General features: G+C 53.7%; 1 protein-coding gene across 13 annotated transcripts in view; it reads right to left on the bottom strand.

Annotated features, from left to right (window-relative positions):
• TLE3 (TLE family member 3, transcriptional corepressor) overlaps positions 1-17,715 on the bottom strand; it is a 50,136-nt gene extending 32,421 nt beyond the window's left edge. For 12 of the 13 annotated variants that reach the window (XM_039468952.2, XM_039468953.2, XM_039468955.2 and 9 more), the window contains exons 1-4: positions 16,621-17,715; positions 16,004-16,104; positions 15,427-15,490; positions 14,373-14,417 (exon numbers count right to left, since the gene is read on the bottom strand). In XM_039468952.2, the coding sequence (XP_039324886.2) occupies positions 14,373-14,417; positions 15,427-15,490; positions 16,004-16,104; positions 16,621-16,644 (234 nt within the window). In that variant the 5' untranslated portion in view covers positions 16,645-17,715. The other variant, XM_039468957.2, reaches the window with a different exon arrangement.
• Between the last annotated feature and the right edge of the window lie 3,024 nt (positions 17,716-20,739).

Below are 20,739 nucleotides of genomic sequence, written 5' to 3'. Positions count from 1 at the left end.
GAAAGCACTTTGGAAAAGGTGTTCGGGGAGGCTGGTGCCCGCCTTTGAAAGTTTCTTTTCAAGTGTGGTTCAAAGCAGGCGGCTTTGTTCGTGGAAAAACATCGTGCCTGAGAAGGAACTAATCTACTAGATACAGACAGAGAAGCAGTTCAGAGAAACGGGCACAGAGGTCCCGCTACATTCAGAATCTGCACGACCAACTGGTCGCTGGGAGTAACATCTGCCCTGCAACTCTGTGGAGATTGTTAGGCAAATAAATAACAGAACACAAGATAGTAGGGGGCAAGTGTAATTTCCCAAAGAGCAATCTGTTCCGTGCGTCTTAGTAGCTCCCATTTGTATGATCGTCTCCTCATTGACGCAGGACCTCTGAACATCTTGCTGTAAACCGAGGCTGCTTGAGCATTCTAAAAGTCGATTTCTCCAATCACACTCTAGTATTCACGTTTGCCGCTACTTCAGGCCATCCTCGGCCCTTGACTCAAGACAATAACTTAAGGGAGACGGAGCCTGCTCTTGATCAGCACCCCCCAGCCAGCTCCTCCTCCTGGGCTTTTAGCACCCAGCCGGACCTTGCCTTTATTTTTGATTTAGGTGACTGTGTTCAACACACCGTTGAGAGCTACTTCCATCTGTTAGTTTTCAACTGCCCTGCTGTGTGTACCTGTGGACTCTGAATGCACAATTCCTTTTAACCTCAGCCAAACGAAGACAAAAGAAAACTGCCCCTTTCAAAAGCACTCCACTGTTAGGCAGAAATGACTTGCTTTGACATCTAACTCTGCCCCCATCTAGCTGTGTGACTCTGGGCAAATCACTTCCCTTCTCTGGGCACTAATTTTGCTATCTGCAAAATGAAGGAATGAACTAGATCACTTATAAGATCCAGGAGCCCTCATTTAGAATTTTAGAACCCTAAATATTCCGAAATTGCTGTGCAGCGTATCAACGCCTCCAGAAAGGTCTGTAAAACGCAGCATCACATGAATTTACAAAGGAGCAGTGGAGAAGAGCCAAACCCCCTTGAGATGTGGATGGATGCTGGCCGGTGGCTGGGCGGCTGACCAGGGCCAGGACCCAAGGACCAGTCTTCAGAGTACGAGCCATCCAAATTTCTCCATCAGCAAAACTGAGCTTCACTGTGGAGGGAAGAGCCTCTAAGGCAAGAACAATGGTGTCATATTTCTAAGTGTCAAGCCCCTACTGTGCAGTTTCTGTGATTCACAAGGGAAGACTGGTTGGTGGGCTGAGACAGCCAAGCCAGGGTTCTCCACGTTGTTGCATTCAGTGGGAAGTAATTCCACGTCTGTTAAGACAGGCAAGCAGCCATCCGATGCTATGAGGTTTCTAGTTATTTGTGAAATAAGGATTTCTTCCTTGAAAAATCAGGGCAGTGTCTTGCAAAGAGCATGGTACTGTGAGTCTGGAGACCACACCGGTCTGCGGATGTGTGTAAAAGATGATAGGAGGAAGAGATCTGCCCATTGCGAAAGGCGAATTACATTGCAAAGCCATGGCGAGGTGACGACTTTCATCCCAGCAGGTCTCTGGGCCTCAGGTTACTCCTCTAGAAAACGTGTGTGTTTGGGGGTGTCGTTTCATTCAGCTCTGGGGTTCTTAAAATTTTAATCCAGCTTCACCTGGTTCTCTGACTGAGTCGTGGGGGTTGAAGAAGAGTCTGCTTCGTCTTGAATTAAATCCTAGGGCTATAGAGAGAGGCTGGGGCGGGAGGCTGTGAAGAAAGACGTGGCCCCAGCCCCAACCTTCCCAGCAGCCTCCCAGCAGCCAGGCGCCACCATCACCCAGATTCAGAACACCACGTCTGGACAATTTTAACTTAAAATATCCCACCGCATTTCCTAGGCCATTCTAAATGGATAGCCCCTCAATGATTTGACGGAAAGAGGATATTCCTTGCCAGGTAGTTTCTCCTTAGGCCGAGCTCAGAGAACACTGAAACAAAGCGAGTGGGTGTTCTATAAACAGAGGAAGGGAAGCCCATGGGGGGCGGGGGTGCCAGGGGACAGCCAACGAAAGCTGGAGGGGTTGTTCCCAGGCCCTGTTCCATCCACGCCATGGGCTCTGCGGGGTAGCAGTGCTACAATGTAAGAAGGGGAGCACGATCAGCAAATGATCCATGCAGCAGCCCTGGGAAATGCAGCCCCTCCCGCTACCGTAGGGGCTGAGGTTCACATCACAGATCACTCAATGATAGGTGAGCCTTCTTAAAGGCCCTTTTAGCACTGACATATTGATCAAATTATATATAACTACAACGCCATTAAATATTTATGCCCTCCAAGGAAGCCTGCTGAATTCTTTATACTGGGAGGACTTGGTACAAGGCAGGCCCAGCCCCCTCAGCATGACCCTGAGGATCTGTCTCCTGCGGGAGGGAAGGGGATGCTGGCCTGAGCCTGCCTATGAGAACACTCTGGGCACCAGCTCCTGTGCCCTTCACAGGTGGGTGAGGATGACAGAGAGGACGCAAGGCAGGGAAGAGAAACACATTCACCCTTCCCCAGCTAGAACCAACCAACAGCAAGGGACTCTGGGGTTGCTGGGGTTGGGACGACCCTTCTGCACACCTCCCTGAAAGGAATCCCACCTCCCCCTTTCTTCCAGGGGTCTACAGTGTAAGGGAGTCGGGGATGGTGAAGCCAAGTAAGCATGCATCCAGGTGACCTGACCCTGGAAAGAGGTGGTAACATACAGTCAGGAGCTCTGCATTCCTAGCTAGCCCAGATCAGCCCTGCACTTGGGCCTCAGTTTCCACTGAATAAAGAAGGCGTATCTGAGTCCAGCATAATACTCGGAGCTCTTGAAAATGAATTCGGTCCTGTGTGAGTGCCCTGCCCTTGGGGACATTCCGTGGAGACCCAGCACAGACTTGGAGGCAGACACCACAGGGCCCAGATGACAGCTCAACTCGCTCCTGGCTTTAGGACTCTTAAGAGTTTCATTCCTCAGACTCTCAGTTTCCATCTACCGGGCTTCCTGTTAACAAGATCCAATAATCTTTAAATATTTGTTCACTTTAATTTCTTGGTTCCCGAACACACTAAACTCTGCCTGCCTCCCACCCCTCCTTGTGGGGGGAGATGGCTCTCAAAGAGCTTGCTTGTACAGACAGAACAGGGAGTGCTTTTTCAGATCACACCTTCCCCCAGCACTGCCCATTCATCCCAGTCACCACCACCCCAATCCTCTCTCTCTTTCCCTCCCTCCCTCCCCTCAGATAACCCCCTGCCCCCTCCCCCACCTTCCCAGACTCCATTGGCTAACTCCTGCCAGGAAGAAAAATTCTCAATTCATCCCAGTGGGGTTGCCATGGCAACCCCCAGCCACCTAATCCCCCTTGGAACATTATGCAAATCTCCCCTCGCCCCTCAACAGGCTGTAAAAGTCACATTACCCTTGCAGAGACAGCTCATTAAATTTTGGGGGTCTCCCCCCATCGGGTCAGCACTACAAATGAAATGCTGGCTAGGACTTTTTTAAGGGCAGGGACTCTTGGGGAAACCCAAGGGGCAATTCTATCTACCTGCCATCTTCTTCCCAACCAAAGAGCATAGCTCTTCTGTAAATTAAAATCAAAAGGGTTACAGGGTCTTCTTTCTCCGAACAGGGAGAAAGGAGTGACGGCATTCCTTAGGCTATGAAAATCAACATCAATCATTTAGAAACTTATTTTATATGAGCTGCGTCTTCTCAAACTGACCTCCTCCCAAGCCACACCATTTGACCTCTCATTTTACAGATGAGGCAAATGAGGCCCAGAGAGGGCAAGAAGCTGTCCCGTGTCACACAGCAAAACCAAGTGGTAAGCAAATCTCCCAGGTTAGAGCCAGATTCCTTCCCTCTCTATCAAGGCCTCTCAACCAACAGTAATTGTTTCCCCAGGGGATTCTGGCAAATGTCTAGAGACATTTTTGGCCGTCACAACGGGGCAGTGATACCGACAACTAGTGGGTAGAGATTAGACATGCTGTCAAACGTCCTAAACACAGAGGACAACCTCACCACAAAAAATGATCTGGCCCCAAATGTCAACAGTGCCCAGGCTGAGAATCCCTGATCCACATGTGGCTGATGCTCATGTTTTACTGAATTCTTAAAGGTTTCATCTGGTTTCTTCCCAGCACTGGAGTCAATGTCTGCAGTACAGTGGTCTGGGAGTGGGTATGTGGGACGACCGCAAAAGACTTCATCTTGGTATGGCCTATGGATAAAGGTCACTGAGGTCCACGAGGGAAGCAGGCCTGGTTTCCAGCTCTGAACTGGCCGCTGGTCAGCTATGCAAGAATAAACAACTTACTTAACCTCTCTTTTTCTTTTCGAGACTGATTTTCCCTTTTGTTGCCCAGGCTGGAGTACAATGGCGCGATCTCGGCTCACCACCACCTCTGCTCCTCCCGGGTTCAAGTGATTCTCCTGCTTCAGCCTCCTGAGTAGCTGGGATTACAGGCATGAGCCATCTGGCCTGGCTAATTTTGTATTTTTAGTAGAGATGGGGTTTCTCCATGTTGGTCAGGCTGGTCTCGAACTCCCGACCTCACGTGATTCACTCGCCTCGGCCTCCCAAAGTGCTGGGATTACAGGCGTGAGCCACCGCGCCCCGCCATACTTAACCTTTTAACGTTAGTGCTGCCATCTGTTGAGTGGCATGCACGGTGCCTACGCTGCAGGACTGCAGAGACAGCAAGTCACACGTGGCAAAGGGCTCTAGGAAATCTTACAACATATTCAACACCAAGGATCTTGCTCTCCACGTCTCAGGCCTTGACAATCTGAGGACTCTGTCCCCTTGTGACAATGCCTTGCTTTGGCCTTTGCATGTGCAAGATATTACGCTAAGCGGGCTATACGCATCCTTCACGGCACTCCCTATAACTGTAACTATGCAATTTATGAAGCCACCAGCTACCTGTGGCTAGCCAGATTTCATTAAAATTAAATTTCAAACGCTGTTCCTCAGTCACAGTAGCCATATTTCAAGTGCTTAAGGGCCACACGTGGCTGGTGGCTGCCTTACTGAAGAGTACAGACATACACCGTTTCCAGCACTGCAGAAAGTTCTATTGCGCAGCACTGCCCCGACAGGCACGTGTTATTATGATCTCTACTGCAAACCGAAGATGACAGAGGTCAAACGGTCTGCTCAGAGTCACACACCAACAGGAACCGACCTAGGACTCAGACCCACAGGTGTCTGACTCCAAAGCCAACCTCTTAGTCATGAAGGCAAATCTCCCAGCTCCTGGTCCCCTACACCTAAGTCTCGGGGACCCCCGGCAAGAGTCTACTGGCTTCTGAGGGAGGAACAGAATCCGCCGTCCAATAAAAACGGGCCTATCGGGAACTCGCCCCGTCCGTCACCCCGTAGGCCTGGAAAATGCCCAATGGGCATTCCACCTCTTGGGAGTTTAAGAAGGGGGTCTGGGCAGATGGATGGTGAGGAAGGGCTGGGTAGGGGATCTCTTGAGAAGTAAGGTTAAAAACCAGGTAAGAAAATAGTGAGAAAACCCAAAAGGCTAAGAGGAAGGACAGTCTAGACACTTCTCAAGTTCCTGCAGGCTGGTCCTGTGGGGGCCACACACGAGGACGGGGTGACATGGAGGCCAACCCCAGGCCAACAGTGGAAGGACCCTGCAGGGGAGGGGCAGGTCTCTAGGGCTCTAAAGCAGGTTGCTTTTCCTCCATTTCGAGTCTGGCTTCATGGAAATCCCCCATGTCTCTGGGATGAAGTTAAGAGATTCCCCACGTTTCGGGGATGAAGTAGGAGATCCCAAGGATCGGAGACAGGGATTGTATCATCAATCTCAATTCTTCCAGTCTTTCTCCAGGACTTCTGCTGTGAGGCAAAGCAAAGTGAGAACTGGACTTGAGCTTTCTTCACTGGAGAGGGAGATCAAAGGAGGGGGACAAGCAGGTAAGGGTTTACCGATGAGCTAAAGACCTATCGAGCCATCAATCAGGGCCAACAGCCTCACTTCCTCTATCTCCCCGTGCTCATCCGTCCGTCCTCCATCCCACCCGACCGGTTAGACCCTCCCTCCAGACCATCTGGCATCACCTGCTGCTTCTGAGCCCTCTGAGTCTCCTACCTTCCTGACAGAGGCCAGGAAGGTTGACAGAAGTTCTTGTGCTCTACCCCTACCTGGGAGCTAGAATGGACTCCCATCCCTTGTTCACTAGTCCCCACAGAACTGGCTTCCTCTCGTTTTCCGCAGCAGAAATCACCACTGGCTCACAAAGCATCACCAGTTCCAAAGCAGGCCCCTGCCAGTATCATCAGAATAGTCAGTTTCAGATCCAAAGTCAGGAAAGACTGTCAAGGGCTAGCCCAAGGGAAAGATCTGGGGAGTGGGGGAAGGCCGCCTCTGCCAGCCTTTTGGTCACGTAGCCGACAGGGTGGTGTAGAAGCCTAAACCTCCAGTCTTCATGGCTGCCCAGGAAGGGAGAAAAGCCCTGCCCCGTTCCCAAACTGCATTTGGTATTCAGTGCTAAAACACTAGCGGGAAGAGCTCTTCTGCATTTGAGTCTCCATTTGAGGAAAAGTTCAGCCTTCCAGTGCAAACAACAAAGAAATTGCTACAGTTTTCATTCAAAATTCACAAACCAAAAAAAGCAGAAGAGCTGTGAACAATCGTCAAAGATTTAAAAGGCGAATGAGATGAGGCCACGGCACTTGGAAGTCCAGGCCCAAACAGCCAAGGCGCGGCGAGCCGAGCTTACCCCTTTACCTACTCGGCACCTGTCTCTTCCCCAGGTCTGCTCCTTCCCACCCCCACCCCGCCTCCTTCCCCTTCTGCGCTTAAAACTGTCCATAGTGTGAGATGAAAAGGAAAAGATGCCTAAGGTACATTAAAGACACTTTTAAATCAAGGCTCATGACACCTTCACAACTCTTTCTACAGTCACAGCGTTTGCAGCCCACAGGCACAAAGCCTCTATTCTTCCCAAAGAGTCCACGCCACTATTGAGGGTCGGAGAGTACCCTGAGCTGGATGGAATATGACCTTCCCTCCTCGAGTCCCCCCAGAATGCACACTGTATATCCGGTATGGGCCAAGCACCGCTCAGGGCTCGGGGACCTCAGTGAACACAAATACAAAATGGTCCAGCCTCTCCCAGCACAGGTCTCCTCTCCCCCACCCCAATCTGAGAAGACAGCCCTCTAGGACACAGGCCATCTTTTTACCCCAAGCTTTCAGAGTGCACTCCTGGTGTCTGTCCTGGATCCCATTATTTTAGCTACTAAGGTGAAAATGTCTACTCTGCTTTGCAATCAAGTGCCACAGAAATTCGAAGGGGCTATATTGTTTATAATCCAGAACATCTGGAAGATCAAATTTTTCAAATGGTTTATCCTCAAGAAAGTACTTCCCCTGGGAGTATCCCGTTGTGGCAGCAGCTACCCAGAACACTGGATCGTATCATTCACACAGCGGGTGATGGAAGGGGCCGTCCAAGACACACCAGCCAAGCCCATCCTTGCTCCTACCCTTTGCCAAAAGCAGCCACCCTGGGAGAGAACAGGGCGACAGAGACTCCAGGCCCCAAGAGGGTTTTCCTGGCCTCTCTGGCCCCACAGATGGGAACTTGCTTCTCTCTTCACCCTTCATAGGACACATTGGCAATGGGAGGCTTTGGTGACCGACAGGCAAAGGAAATCTCTCCCCCAAAGGGCTGCACCTTCAAAGCAATAATGAAACCAGCTGGTATGAAGGGGAGAAAGGTGTCTGTTCTCGGGTAAAATCTTCGGGGTTGGCTAGGCTGGGCGGGCCCCCTGGTTAACCCTCCGAGCCTGGTCCGAACCTCTACTTAAGAATCCAAGTCCCTGTTGATTTCCAGATGGGCCTCTTGGGCCGTCAACTCTGCAGCCTCCTAGAACCTGAGTCCTTGACGCTCCAACCTGAGTCTCCAACAAAGTGACCCCTCCCCTCCAGCCTTCCCCAAGAAGGTGGCCTCGGCCTAAACATTCACTGTGACAGCTTCGCAGCCCACTGATTGTGCAACACCCTTAGCAAACAAAAGAATTCAAAATCAATGCCGGTGCGAATTAAGACTTCCCCCATTACCTCCTTGAGAAACGCAAGGGCCTAAGGACCCTCAGTAGGGAGAGGCTGGCCCACAGCTTGCTGCCTGCAAAGGAGGAGGCTTCAAAACAAACCCACCAAACATTCCCCGCCTACACGGCGGCAGGACATTTTTCCCTTCCTTAAGTTTCCCCTTAACCCCAACTTGAAGGGAACATTGAGTTTATAAAGAATTTTTTTTTTAAATATGTATTTTGAAAGAGAAGAGAAAGCCACAAGAAGAAAGGAAAAAGAAAAAGGAAGAACGCATCTTGGCTGTGAGTCTCAGAGAGCATTTGTTGAAAACAAGATATTGTCCCTTTAAGCATATAAAAACAAGGCCCTTGAGCACGCAGTTCTCACTCTGGTACACAATTATGGGTGCTTTCAGCTGTCTAGCACTACTTCAAGTGCTCTCTTCAACCAGACTGTCAATGGCATGTTGAAAGCTATTTTGCTGGCTGCTATCATTAATAGCAAAGTGGAGAGCTGGGCTGATGAGAATTAAATATGGGGGAGGGGGCGGGTCATAACCAGTCATTACGGAATTACCAATATGAGAAAGGAGACAATGCCACTTTGGGGAATGAAGTTCAGAGAGGCGCATTACGGTAGGGAAGCAGGCAGGGCGGGCCGCAGCCGGCCCAGAGCGGGTCCCCGGCCCCACCCCGTGGCGGATGGACTGAAGCCAGCCCTGGAGAGCCAGCCTCGCAGGGACAGAGGGAGCCACCGAGCTGGGGGCCGTGAGTGCGAGGGCAGAGGGGCCTTGGAGATCGCTCTGCTGCGAAATATCACCAGCTCGCCTCACTTCCCAAGTGCAGTCCCCGCCCCGTATCACTCCGAAGACGTGTGGCTTCCAGAACATATCTCACTGCCTTGCCGTGAGCTGTTACCACTCTGGAGGGGCCTCCGCCAAACTTCTGCCTCATAAACCTTGCCCTCCCTTTAACACTCGCCTGGAGAAAAGCCCTTCCGTGAGGTCTGCTCTGACCCGACTCTCCTCTCCCAGGAAGAAGCAGCTGTTCTGTGCTGGGTGCTCCTCCAGTGACACCGGGCCACATTAGCACTTACCTCACTGCACTGCAATTACTTAGACACCCGACTCCCCAGCAGAGGGAATGGTGTCTTATTCGGCTGTGTAACCAACTCCTGCCCACACCCAGCACATCCCAGGCCCCTAATAACTGCTTTGGGAATGGATCCAACCCCCTCATTTCACTGATGAAGAAACTGGATGCTGGGCCATGAGAGGAAGCCTGCAGAGCAGGCGGCCAGCCCGCAACTAAAACCCCCACTTCCTACTCACAGGGCTCAGGGAATTGGAACTCTACGCTCAGACAACCTGAGTCAATTTTCAAGAAAAACCAAGATGTTTACTGAGCACCTATTACGTACTGAGTGCTACAGAGACCTCAGCAGAGGGGACTCCTTCCTTCCGACAAAAATGAGATGAGGAATGAGGGCCAGATCACAGGGGAAAACGCTGCCGAGATTAGGTCTTTGTCACCTTTTTGCCCTGGTGTCCCTGTATTTTGATAGAACGACATTCTCCTGTACAGAAAGCAAAAGATTTATAACTTGACTGCCTCCTTCCTTCAAAAAATGGAAACAAAGCCTAGACCCTTCCTCCGCTGTGGGAAGGAGTTTAAGGAGAGGAAGAACTCTGTCTGCCATGGGCCCCTGGTCCAGGAGAGTTCATAGAATGGGTCCTGAATTAGGAGCCAGGTTCCCACCCCTTGATCTATCTGTAAAGACAAGACAAGGGGCCATTTGCTCATCTCCCAGGGTCATTTCAATGACAAATGCACAAGAAGGAAGAGACCGCAAAAGCACTGAAACCCCCACGCTGTCCCACTCCCACTGGCAACCAGAGAAAAGGGGGCCAAAGGCAGTCTTGAGGGGTGGGGCAGCCTCCCTTTGGCTAGACAGTGTGCTAAGAGCATGGAGCCCAGCAGACCCCAAAGCTGAGCGAGGCAGGCACCCACTCAGTGAGAGGACTCAGGTGATTACAACCTGTTCCAGGAAGATCAATATGGCAGGAAACGTCAGACGGATACCAGGGTATGGGGGGTTCTTAGATGCCAGCACTCTGGCAAAAACAAACAATTCTACAGCTCAACTCAGAGGCCACACAAATAGGCACTTCCCTAGCGGAAGGACCCGTGACCCCTTCTGCTTTGCAAGTGGGCCCACATTCTCCTGCCAAGATAGGTTCAGCTGCTTGGCCGAGTCTTTTGTAACCTCACTGCCTGGTGACTCCCTCTGGTCACCGGGGATCTTGCACCTTCACTGTGGTCCTAGAACTGTGTCTCAGGATCCTCCAGCCAAGCCTCTTATCACTTAGATGAGAAGATCCAGAGAGGGGAGGGGAGGGGAGTGACAAATGGGGATTTTCCATTTCCCACCTCGGCCCTGTGTTTATGGCCCCCCATGGCTGGGGTAAAAAGTTCACAGGTTGTACCACCTTTTCCTGTGTGTGCGAATCTTCCCTCTGGGGTTGCTAGTTATGCTTTATGGATTATTATTACACACATTAAATCATTAGTTGTGCAAATAGCTGGCAATTCAGAACAGGACTGTGAACAATAAGGGTTCAGCGATATGATTATACAACCCAAATGGGGCACTTTGGACTTTGGTGGGGCCAGGTTTGTAGCCTTGGCCTGTTTGGATAATAAGGCAGAGAGAAGCAATAGTAATTAAAGACACAGAGTACATTAAAAAAGGAGCGCTCTTCATTTCTTGAGTCTTGCAGAAGAGAGTCCTGGGTTGGAAGGGAAGCGGCAGTAGCAGCTTCTCCACTAACATGGGACTGAATGACTGCGGACATCAGCCTCCCTTCTCGGGGCCTCCGTTTCCTCATCTGTAACTTGAAAGGTTTGCATGAGAAGCCAAAGGGCTCTTCCAGTTCCAGGACTCAAAGAGAAACTTACAGGAAAGGTTGTTCAGTTTACAGAAAAAGGTGACTGTATTGTGTTGGCACAGTCGTGCCCTGAAATCAAAATGGCTCAAGTCCACCTTCAAAAACATCAGTGCTCACCAACAGTGGGCAACAAGGCTGCCTGACCCAGCTTCGCGGAGCGCCAGTGCCTCAAATCCAATGCATGGCAGTGGCTCTGCAGCCCCTGGTTCTAAGCTGGCTTTGTTATTTGTGGCTGACACTGGAAAGCCTCTGCACGAACAAGATGGCAACTGATGAGCCGGTCAGTCGCCGCCGCCTCCCCAGCCTCACTGAAGACGCTCGCCACTCTGCCTGGAAGCAGGGGGCTTGGAAGAAGTGGGTGACCTCTTGAAGTCCCGGGCCAGGCGTGTGATTCTGTCATCTTTGCTTTACCGTAATTAGGGAGGGAGGCAAAAGAGTAGGAGGAGAAACCATTTATTACTTCTCGGGGATTTTGACAGCTTGGAAAAAAGCGAGAGGGAGACAGAGAAACAGCCAGAAAAGGAGCCAGCCACATGAGTTTAACCTCTCAGTAAAACAAAAACGGGCTGGCCGCACCTCATCAGCTGCCCTCTGTCAATGCCCGGGCCCATCTGGCAGGACTCGAGGCTCCCAGCTAATTGGCATTTCCCATAGAGCCAGCAAAGGCAAGCTTTTAAAAAAAATACGTGGTGGTGATGGTGGAGTGCGTGTGCGTGTGCACGCGCAGGCTGAGGACTGCCACACTTCCCAAGGTGCTAGCTCTGTAGATCATCTATTATATAAAAGTACAGACAGTCCCCACCCCCACCCCTAGCTTAAAGATGAAGAATCCAGCCTGTTTGTTCCAGGCAGATGTAATCACACGAACAGTCAAGTCTAGAGGGCAGGACACTGCATGAATAATTCAAGCACTCCAGTCACTTGATTGTGTGTGCAGATAAAACACCAGTCAACCGCTAAACAGGTCAGCTGATAAACTTGTTTGCTCAGGCCTAACCACCATTCGCCAAATGCACCCAAGACCCACACTACAATTAGTGGCAGGGCTTTCTTCTACAGAACCCTTGCAAACCTAGGGAGTGGCCAGCCCCATTAGGTCAGGGTTGCATTTCACAGCACAGGATTTCTTCACCTCTTTGCCTCTTTGTTCCTCCACAGCCACAGGGTGATTTCACCCAACTCGGAGTCGGCCATCAGCCTGCAAAACCACTGCATTCAGAAGCAACACATGTGCATGCTGGGAACTGAGGCTGGAGGGCAAAGGTGAGTGGCAAGCAAGGTAAACTGCCCAGCGAGGATGCCAGAGGCCTGGATTTCAGTCCCAGCTCCTCCCTCCTGGCCTCCCTGAAGCCTCAGTTTCCTCACCTATAAAAAGGGGGCAAAGAATCCCTGTATCCACCACTGGCAGCTGAGAGGATTAAATGAGACAATGTAGCCAAACCCCAGGCCTTCTCCCCCTAAGAACCTTGTTTGGGGAATGGCCAGAAATCCCAGATGCACACAGCTGCTCTTGATATAAACCCCACCACCAAATGCATTAAGATATTTAACTCTTCCTGCGTTCACAGCATCCCCAGGACTCAGAGAGCAGACCTGCTGCCAGCCAAGGGGGATTCTTGGTGCCAAAGCACCATCCACTCACAGACATGCGGAACACCACCCATGCAGACCTCAACATGCAACGAGACATTACACCTTAATTACCAAGCTCTTACAATAACTGCTGCTATAAATTTTAAACCTGGGTGCAATTACTCTTTAAACACACCCAAGATGCTAAGCATTGAGGGAAAAAAAAAAAAAAATTTAAGAGGGGGTAGACAAAAGGAGGAAGTGGCACCCTGCATACACCCCAGGTCCTTGAAACACCTGGGACCCCAGTTTCATTTCAAGCATTCTTTCGGGACAAGTCAGACCTGCCCAGTTCCAGTCGCAGAACCTGTCTCGATTCTATTTTCCCAAGGAGAAATATCTTTACATATAAAGCCCTGTCTGTTTATTATTCCTGTGTGTCAAGAAGTAAAAACATGGTAGCCTTCATGTGCCTTCCTAAGGGACTAACTAATCCCTCAGGAAGCCACAGGCTGGCTTCCCACATTGCTGGATAAACTCAGGCCCCTTTCTGGCTTCCCTTCGCCCAGCACTGGGGCTCCCTCCAGGAGCGGAAAGGAAACTACGGATCCCAGAGGCTCTACAGGAAGCCACTTGGGTGGATAGGAATCTGCCCACTTTCCAGGGTCACCTGCCCTTCTCACCTGCCCTGGGTCCTGCCTCCTTAAAGAGCAAAACTGAAACCTTGTAAACGACTGTTAATTTAGAGCAGAAAATCCATTCAAGTCATGGTCACCAAAGGCTAGAATGAGTCAACAGCCTGCTGAGATTTCATGAACACCAATTGTTAAAAAGAACAACCGGCCTGCCTGCTCCATTATACGTGCCAAGTCAACCCTAATCGTTGGCCAAGCCAAATCATAGGCTGCCTTTCCTCAGAACACAAATACACAAACAGGCCTCTCCCACAGCCCAGCCTAGCACCGGGACTAGTTACTGATATGCACTGAGATAAAGTGTGTTTGTATTTGCTCAGTTTGAGGTATACTGTTATTAGAAGAGTGACAATCGCAGGTAGTTTACATATCCATCAAATGACACCACACTAGCTAAACTGGTTTGACTTCAGGATTTCAAAGCTGAGCTCAACCCCCAGCCCTCTCAAAAGTCCCAGCTAGGCTGCCCCTAGGCAAGTTAACTTCACCCCGGAGCTTCAGCTTCCTTCTCTGTAAAATGGGAATTCGGCTGCCTTCAAATCAAGACAGAGGTGAGAAAGCCCCCTTGTCAATGCAAGGCATTAGACTTGTGTTTCATTCCGGCTTAATATTTTTAAGCAGTTAGTGGCTTCGTTCCCTTAAATTTCGACAGCTCAGCCAGGCTTTTAAGGCTCTTGAAGTTTAATCTTATCAAGGCAGAACATCAGATTTTTGCAAAAAGAAAAAGGAAAAAAAAAAAAACCCTCCTGCATTTCCTCTTGAGAATTTTACATTATAACAGATAAAAGCAGCCAGCCACCTCTGGGCTTTCAGGAGTTTGTAAAGCAGATCCTGGAGGTACAACTTTCCCTCTGGTCCTTTATCCTCCACCAAGATCCAAGACCAGGACTAATTTCACAAGCTCGAATGCTAAAAGCTCAACGTGTCTAAAAAAATCAGAAAAGCTTCAAACCTTGCATTTCAAGGCCTGGATCCATTCACTCTTCAAGAACAAGGGGGAGGAATAGAAGAACCAGGCTCATTTTCAAACAAGAGAAAACATGAGAAGTCCACATAGGTAAGTTTTTAAAAAATGAATTTGTAAAAGAGAACAGCACTTACCTGCTTGTGCATTTCAATGTTCAAGCCATAGGACATCTCATAGTACTAAAAGTAAAAAGAACGGCTATTAACAGAAATCTCATTTTTCAAAATCAGTTTTTTCTTGGAAAAGTTTCAGCCAAGTCATACTTTTATGACACATTTGCTAAAGAAGTTTAAATCAAACCCCAAAGCCAGCTTACAGAGCGGTTTGAGAGCTGACAAGGGACTGTTCCTCTCATCTCAACAGAACACTCTGTATTGTGGTAGTAAGGGGGGCTGGGCTCTCCCTCCTGCAGGCAACGCTTGTGCCCTATATCCTGTTTATACAAGGTTCAGGTTCAACAGGGAATCGTGTGTACACTGGGACCCTCTTGTCCTCTGAGAGTTATTTAGCACTGTGTCGAAGGCCTCTTATGTGGAAGGCAGTGCAGGGAGCCGGGCTTAAGTGCCTCCCATGCCCTCACAAAAGATTCAAACTTGCTGAAACAGACACTGGGCAAAAAAGGGAACACAGCCTGCCTACTGCCCCAGGGTGGACAAGACACCCAGCTAGGGGATCCCCGAGGAGGGGAGCGGGAGCAAAGGGCTGTAAAGGCCTCTCCACTCCTCACAACACCCAAGGGAAGGAGGGCTTGTCCCACTCTGGCTAGATCCCAGCTGCAAAGCAGGAAAGTTTCCAAACACTCCAAGGAGGTCACCAAGAGATTTTTTTTACCAACCCTAATTTCACACGAGCTGGTCCAATCCTATCTTACTAGCCAAGATAAGGCAATAGCAATCAGCCCCTGAGAAACCTTCAAAACACAAATTAAAAGCACACAAAGACAGTGCAGGAGTCCCCAGCCTGGAATTGGGGTTTCTCTTTCTGCCTCTCCCCTCACCCACCCTCCTCCAAGTGGCCCCGGCAATGGAAGCTGGGGAAGGGAAGGGCAAGACCAGATTATGCCCTCTCCCAGGGCCGCCGTGCGGCTGCGCGGTCGTGGGGACCTGGCGCTCAGCTCCCCAGATCCACGCCGCGTCCCCGGCCCGGGGTCGGCGCCCCCCACCCCCGGGGCCCGCGGCCGCGTCTCACCATCACATAATGGCGCTGCATCTCCGTCTTCTCGTTCGCCAGCTTGTCGTACTCCACTTTGAGGCTGCGAGGGCAGGAGGAGCCGGCTGAGGCCTGGCGCCTGCACAGTCTCCCGAGGCCCCGACCCAAGGGCCTCTGAGAACCACTTTTCCACTTCACTGACATCCCCCCGGGGGCGTCCCCCATTATCCCGCAGCCTGGGGGCGCAGGGAGATTTGGGTCCCCGCGGTGGGGGGGGGGGAGATGCGAAACAATTCGAAACTTCCAGCCAGAGGACTTATCCCGGCCGCAGGGGAACAGGACCCGGACGCTGGCTCCCGACACCCAGAACCCGGAGCGAACCCGCCCGCGACCCAGACCCTCATTCGGGGACCCCGCTGGCGGCGCTGGGAGCCGGGCGGCTGCGGGCAGTAAAGGGTTAAGGCGGCGCGCTCGGAAAGGGGAAACAAAAGGCGGAGGCCCCGGCTGCCCCGCCGCCCCGGGGTCGGGAGCCCCCTCCGTCCCCGCGGGGGATGGCAGGATCCTCGCCCGGGCCGCCCCTCCCAGCCAGCCCCTGGGCAGCCCCCACAGGCCTTACCTGTGATACTGAGCTTGCAGGAACTGGAATTCGTCTTTGATCCTGTCACAAGACTCAGCCACCGTAAATTTAAATCCGGGCTGCCCGGGTTGATGGGGAGCCTGGAGCCCGCGAAGACACGACAGGGGAGGGGGTGGGGGCATGAGACGGGGCTCAGAGCGGCCCCGGCCCCTCCCCGCCGGCGCCCAACCGGAGAGGCCACCCTCAGCCCAGAACCTTCCCAGCAAGTTTCTCAGCTCTCCGACGGGGCGGAAGGGGGGCGCCCCATCTCTCCCCGTCGGCAGCGGGGCTCCCATCCCTTTCACCAAAGGCCTCCCTCTCCCCAGTAAAGCGGGGGTGGGAGGCACGCCGGTGAGTTGGGAGACTTCGGTGGGGGGCCGGGGACCGCGCGAACAGCTCCCCCTGGAACAGAGACAGCCCCCCTGGCCACTCGCGCGGAATTAACCTCCTCTCTCAACGGCGCCCCCAGTCCCCATCCCCTTTGTGTGAGCACACACACACAAACACACACACCGTAGAGGTAGAGGTAGCAACAAGCAAAATGGAGGTGCCAGATAAACTGCCTCGTTTACCCTGCCATGATAGATGCTTAAATAAACCGAGTTGCAATTACTCACCGGATGTCTGCCCTGCGGATACATGGCAGGGAGGGGTCGTGATTCCGAGAGCGTGGAAGCGCCGAGAGCCCGGGCCGGGGAGGTGCGGGGGAGGGGGGAGCCAAGCCCCAGCGGGGGGCGGCTGGGAAACCGAGAGCTCGCCCCCGGCCCCCCCAGCTCGCTCTCGCAGCGAAATCCCAGAGTCGGGCGCCCGCCCCAAGTGGAGACAAAGAGCTGCGGAGCAGGCGGCAAAGTCGTCGGCGGGCGCGGGCTTTGTGCGCCTAGGGCTCGGCGGGCAGCGGCCGGCAGCCTTCCCCGGGCTGCGACGAGCGCGTCAGTGCCCGGGGCTGCGCGGACATCGTCGGCTCCCCGGCAGGTCCGGAGCGGGGTCCCGAGGCTGGGGGCCCCTCCTGGGGCGAGCTCGGGCCCCCTCCGGGTCACTCAGCGCGTCGCGCCGGGAGGGGGGCGCGCCGGGACAGCCCCAAGCATCCGGGGCGCGTGGGTCCGATCCCAGAGGCGGCCGGGCCTGGGGCTCGCGGCAAGAAGAGGAAGGAGGCGGGCAACGAGGTGGCGGCTTGGGGCCGCAGGAGCGCAGAAGGGTGAGGGCGGGAGCCCGGCGCGGGCGCTTCGACGCCCCCCCTCGGAGAGCAGAGCCTGCTGTTCCGTCTGCTACTGCCGCCGCCGCCGCCGCTGCAAACCCTTCCCAGGGCCGGGGAGGAACTCCGGGCTCAGCAGATGCAAATCAAACGCCCTGGCATCCTAACTCCAGCGGGCACAGGAAGCTTCCGCAAAGGGTCCTCGCTGCTCCCAGCTCGAGCTCCGCGTCCCCAGTGAGGAGCGCTCGGCGACACCGCCGCTGCCGCCTCGGAGCGCACAGGCAGGAGAGCGCTGGAGGGGAGACAGCCCGAGACCGGGGAGCTCTGCGGCTTCCTTCCTTCCCCTCGGCCTGGCTCTCGTCTCCGCGCCCCGGCAAACCCCCAAAACACACACCCCAACACACACACGCCAAAAAAAAAAGTGCCCCGGACCTACGGATACCACACACAGACAGGCGAGGGGGACGAGCACGAGGTCTGAACTGCCGCGAGAGCAGTTCCAAATAGGGACTGAAAAGTAACAAAATAATGTGGCAGCCTCGTCCGGCGCTGGCCAATGGGAGCGCGGGGCCCCCACGTGGGGCTGCGGGACTCGGCCTACGACTGGGCGCCGCCGGGCGCGACGTCACAATGCCCTCTTGTGTCTAAAACTATGCATGAAAAGTAGCAATCAGGCCCTACCCGCTGGTGACTTTCGCATGGGAGTGAAAAACAGCGCTCCTCAGATCAGGAATTAACCGAAAGACATATAATAAATAGATATATATTATAGTCCTGGGCTGCTAGAGGTTTTTTTACTCCTTTTCTTTTTTTTTTTTCCCCACGATCTACTAGCAAATAATTATTCGGCGGGAGGAGGAAAGAGGGAAGACAGAGGAATAACAACAAAAGAAAAAGACAAGCTGTACAATCCCCAAAACCTGTGGCTGGTAATAATGTATCAGTTTATTCCGCAGCGAAGGCGAACGATTCCTCCCTCTAATCTCATTAGGTCTGCAAAGCAGCCCAATTAGATACTATAAAACAAACAGAATCACTTTGTCACTTTAATGTTTTCACTTCAAAAGATTTAGGACCGATAAAATGGTGGCTCCTAAAGTTGCCTCCGACCCTTAAAAATTTGCTCGGAACTGAGGATGTCCCCTCTTCTGCACCCCTTCTTCGGCCCGCCTCCCCGCCCCCATTAGCCCCCAGCTCTCCTTTGTTCACTTGCCCTTCTTTTCAGAAAGCCAAATAAACAGTTCCTTTGATGTGCGGCGGCTGCCCGCGAGGAGAAGTCTGAGGGACTCCGGCTCGGCGGGCAGCGCAGATGGAAGGGCCCGGCCGCCCGGGGACCACGGGCTCAGCCACGGCCGGCCCCACGCGGGGCGCCTTCCCCGTGGGAGCAGCTTCGCCCCCGCCGCAATCTCGGCGCGCTGGCTCCTCGCTGCATGCGCGGGCTGAGGGAGGACCGGGGATGGGGTCGGGGCCCTTGCTCGGCCGAGGCCCCGGAACTCCGAGTTCCCACCGGCCGGCTCGGCCTGCTCCCGGCAGTGTCACGGCGTTGGCGGAAGCCTGGGGGTGCCTCGGTGGCCGGCGCAGAGCCTCCGGGGCGCGCGGACGCCTCCCCCGCTAGCGCCTCGCCCACCCCTGTCCCGCGCCCCCGCGACTCCCCGCCTGGTCGCACAGGCCACTCGACTCCCCGGCCAGCTTGCCCGCAAACCGACGGCCTCGCCCTCCGGCGCTCAGGGTTACGGCGGGGCAGACGGGCCCGCAGGGAGCGGCCCTCGGAGCGCGCACCGCCCGGCGGGCGGCCCAGGCGGGACCCCCGGGGCCCTCCCCGGCCCGTCCGCGAGCCCGCACGCACCCCGGGGCCGGCGGCGGGCGCGCGCGAGCCGGCTGCGCGCCCCCGGATCTATATTTTCCCCTCATTAGGAGCCGGAGGTCCGCTTTTGCATCTTAATGAGGAGCGGAGAGCTCGCGGGCGCTCGGAGGCCGGAGCGCGGGGAGTTACACGTGAGCACCCGCCTCGGAACTGAAGCTCCCCGCGCCCGCTCCGGCCGCCAGCCCCGAACCGCGCTCCCCTCTTCATTTATTTATTCTCCTAAATAAAAACATAAATCGTGTTTCGGCGCGCACCGAAGGCTGGGGGGGAGGGAGAAGCCCGGCTCGACAGATGCGAGCATCTGGCCGCAGCATTCATTAGACACAAAATGGCTCCTCTTTGGAGCTTCCTTTCCCCCTCCTCCTTCTCTGCCCTCCCCCTTACGTCACGGGTGGGCGCACCCGCTTCCTACCCGCCCCGCCCCTTTCTCGCTCCGGCCCCCACGTGGGGCACGCCGGCCACGCCCCCGAGCAAGGTGCGCGCCACCAATCACGGGTCGCCGAAGGGGCTCTTCGTTGCTGATTGGTGGAACTGCTGGGCGCTGTCAGTCCGCGGCCAGAGCTGTCACTCAAAACCACGCGGGGTGGGGGAGCGCTGACAAATGCCGAGGCTTCTGAGCCTCCCGCTTGCAAATAGTGCTTGGAATGGCTGCTTAATTAGCTTTGAATGGCTTTTCCTTCCAGCTCAAACAATCTGTCACTACCATGTGGTATAAAGGAGCCATGCATAAAAAAGTAAGCAGAGGCTAAATATCAATTTGATTTTGTGTATCAAAGGAATATTTTATTTTTCTCCCTAGTAATGAAACGTATCAATTTAAATAATAAAAGGTAAAAACACACACACAAACAAAAAAAAAAAAAAAAGAAACAAAAAGAAACAAAAAGGAGAAGGAAAGGGGGAAAAAGAGAAAGAAAAAGAAAACCCAAACTCCACGGTATTCCGACTCCTGCGCACGCCTGAAACAGGTCACTTCTACAGCCCACGTTCTGGAGGAAGCCTGAAGACTCCCCCCCTCCCCGCTTTAAACTTGCATTTAGTGTTTTGTTGTCGTCGTCCTCCAGAAGTCTAGGAGGGGTAGGGGGGTGGGCTGTAAAAAGGCGACCTGGGGCGGGGAGGGGGGCGAACTTTAAATGGAGCTCTTTGAAGCTGCTACTCAAAGTAGAGGGGGTTTTAAGACCCCGTAAATTGGGGGTCCTACAGCAGGTCTCGATTTGGGAGCCGAGGGGAGAGGGGGATGAGAGCTGCTGTGCGCCTCGCTCAGATTTATTAAACACAATGCCTTCAAGATACCAGGGACGCGGCGCCTCGCCGGGCCTGGCTCTCCGTCTCCCTCCCGACTGGCTCCCACGGCGCCCGCCCGCAGGCGGCCGAGAAGCCCCAGGGCACCCAGGTCGGGTCTCACGAGGACTGTGCACACTCAGCAGGCGCCCCCAAACTTTTAACACAGGGGGCCAGTTCACTGTCCCTCAGACCGTTGGAGGGCCGCCACATACTGTGCTCCTCTCACTGACCACCAATGAAAGAGGTGCCCCTTCCCGAAGTGCGGCGGGGTGGGGGGGCCAGATAAATGGCCTCGCGGGCCGTAGTTTGGGGACGCCTGGTACAGAAAGGCACAGCTGCTCTGTCTCTGGCCTGGGCGTCCCTCCTGCCCCGACGTCCGCGCCCCTGGTGACCACT

The sequence above is a fragment of the Saimiri boliviensis genome, chromosome 2 (genome assembly GCF_048565385.1).
Source record: "Saimiri boliviensis isolate mSaiBol1 chromosome 2, mSaiBol1.pri, whole genome shotgun sequence".
Taxonomy (NCBI): Eukaryota; Metazoa; Chordata; class Mammalia; order Primates; family Cebidae; genus Saimiri; species Saimiri boliviensis.
This window is presented reverse-complemented; position numbering and strand designations above follow the sequence as displayed.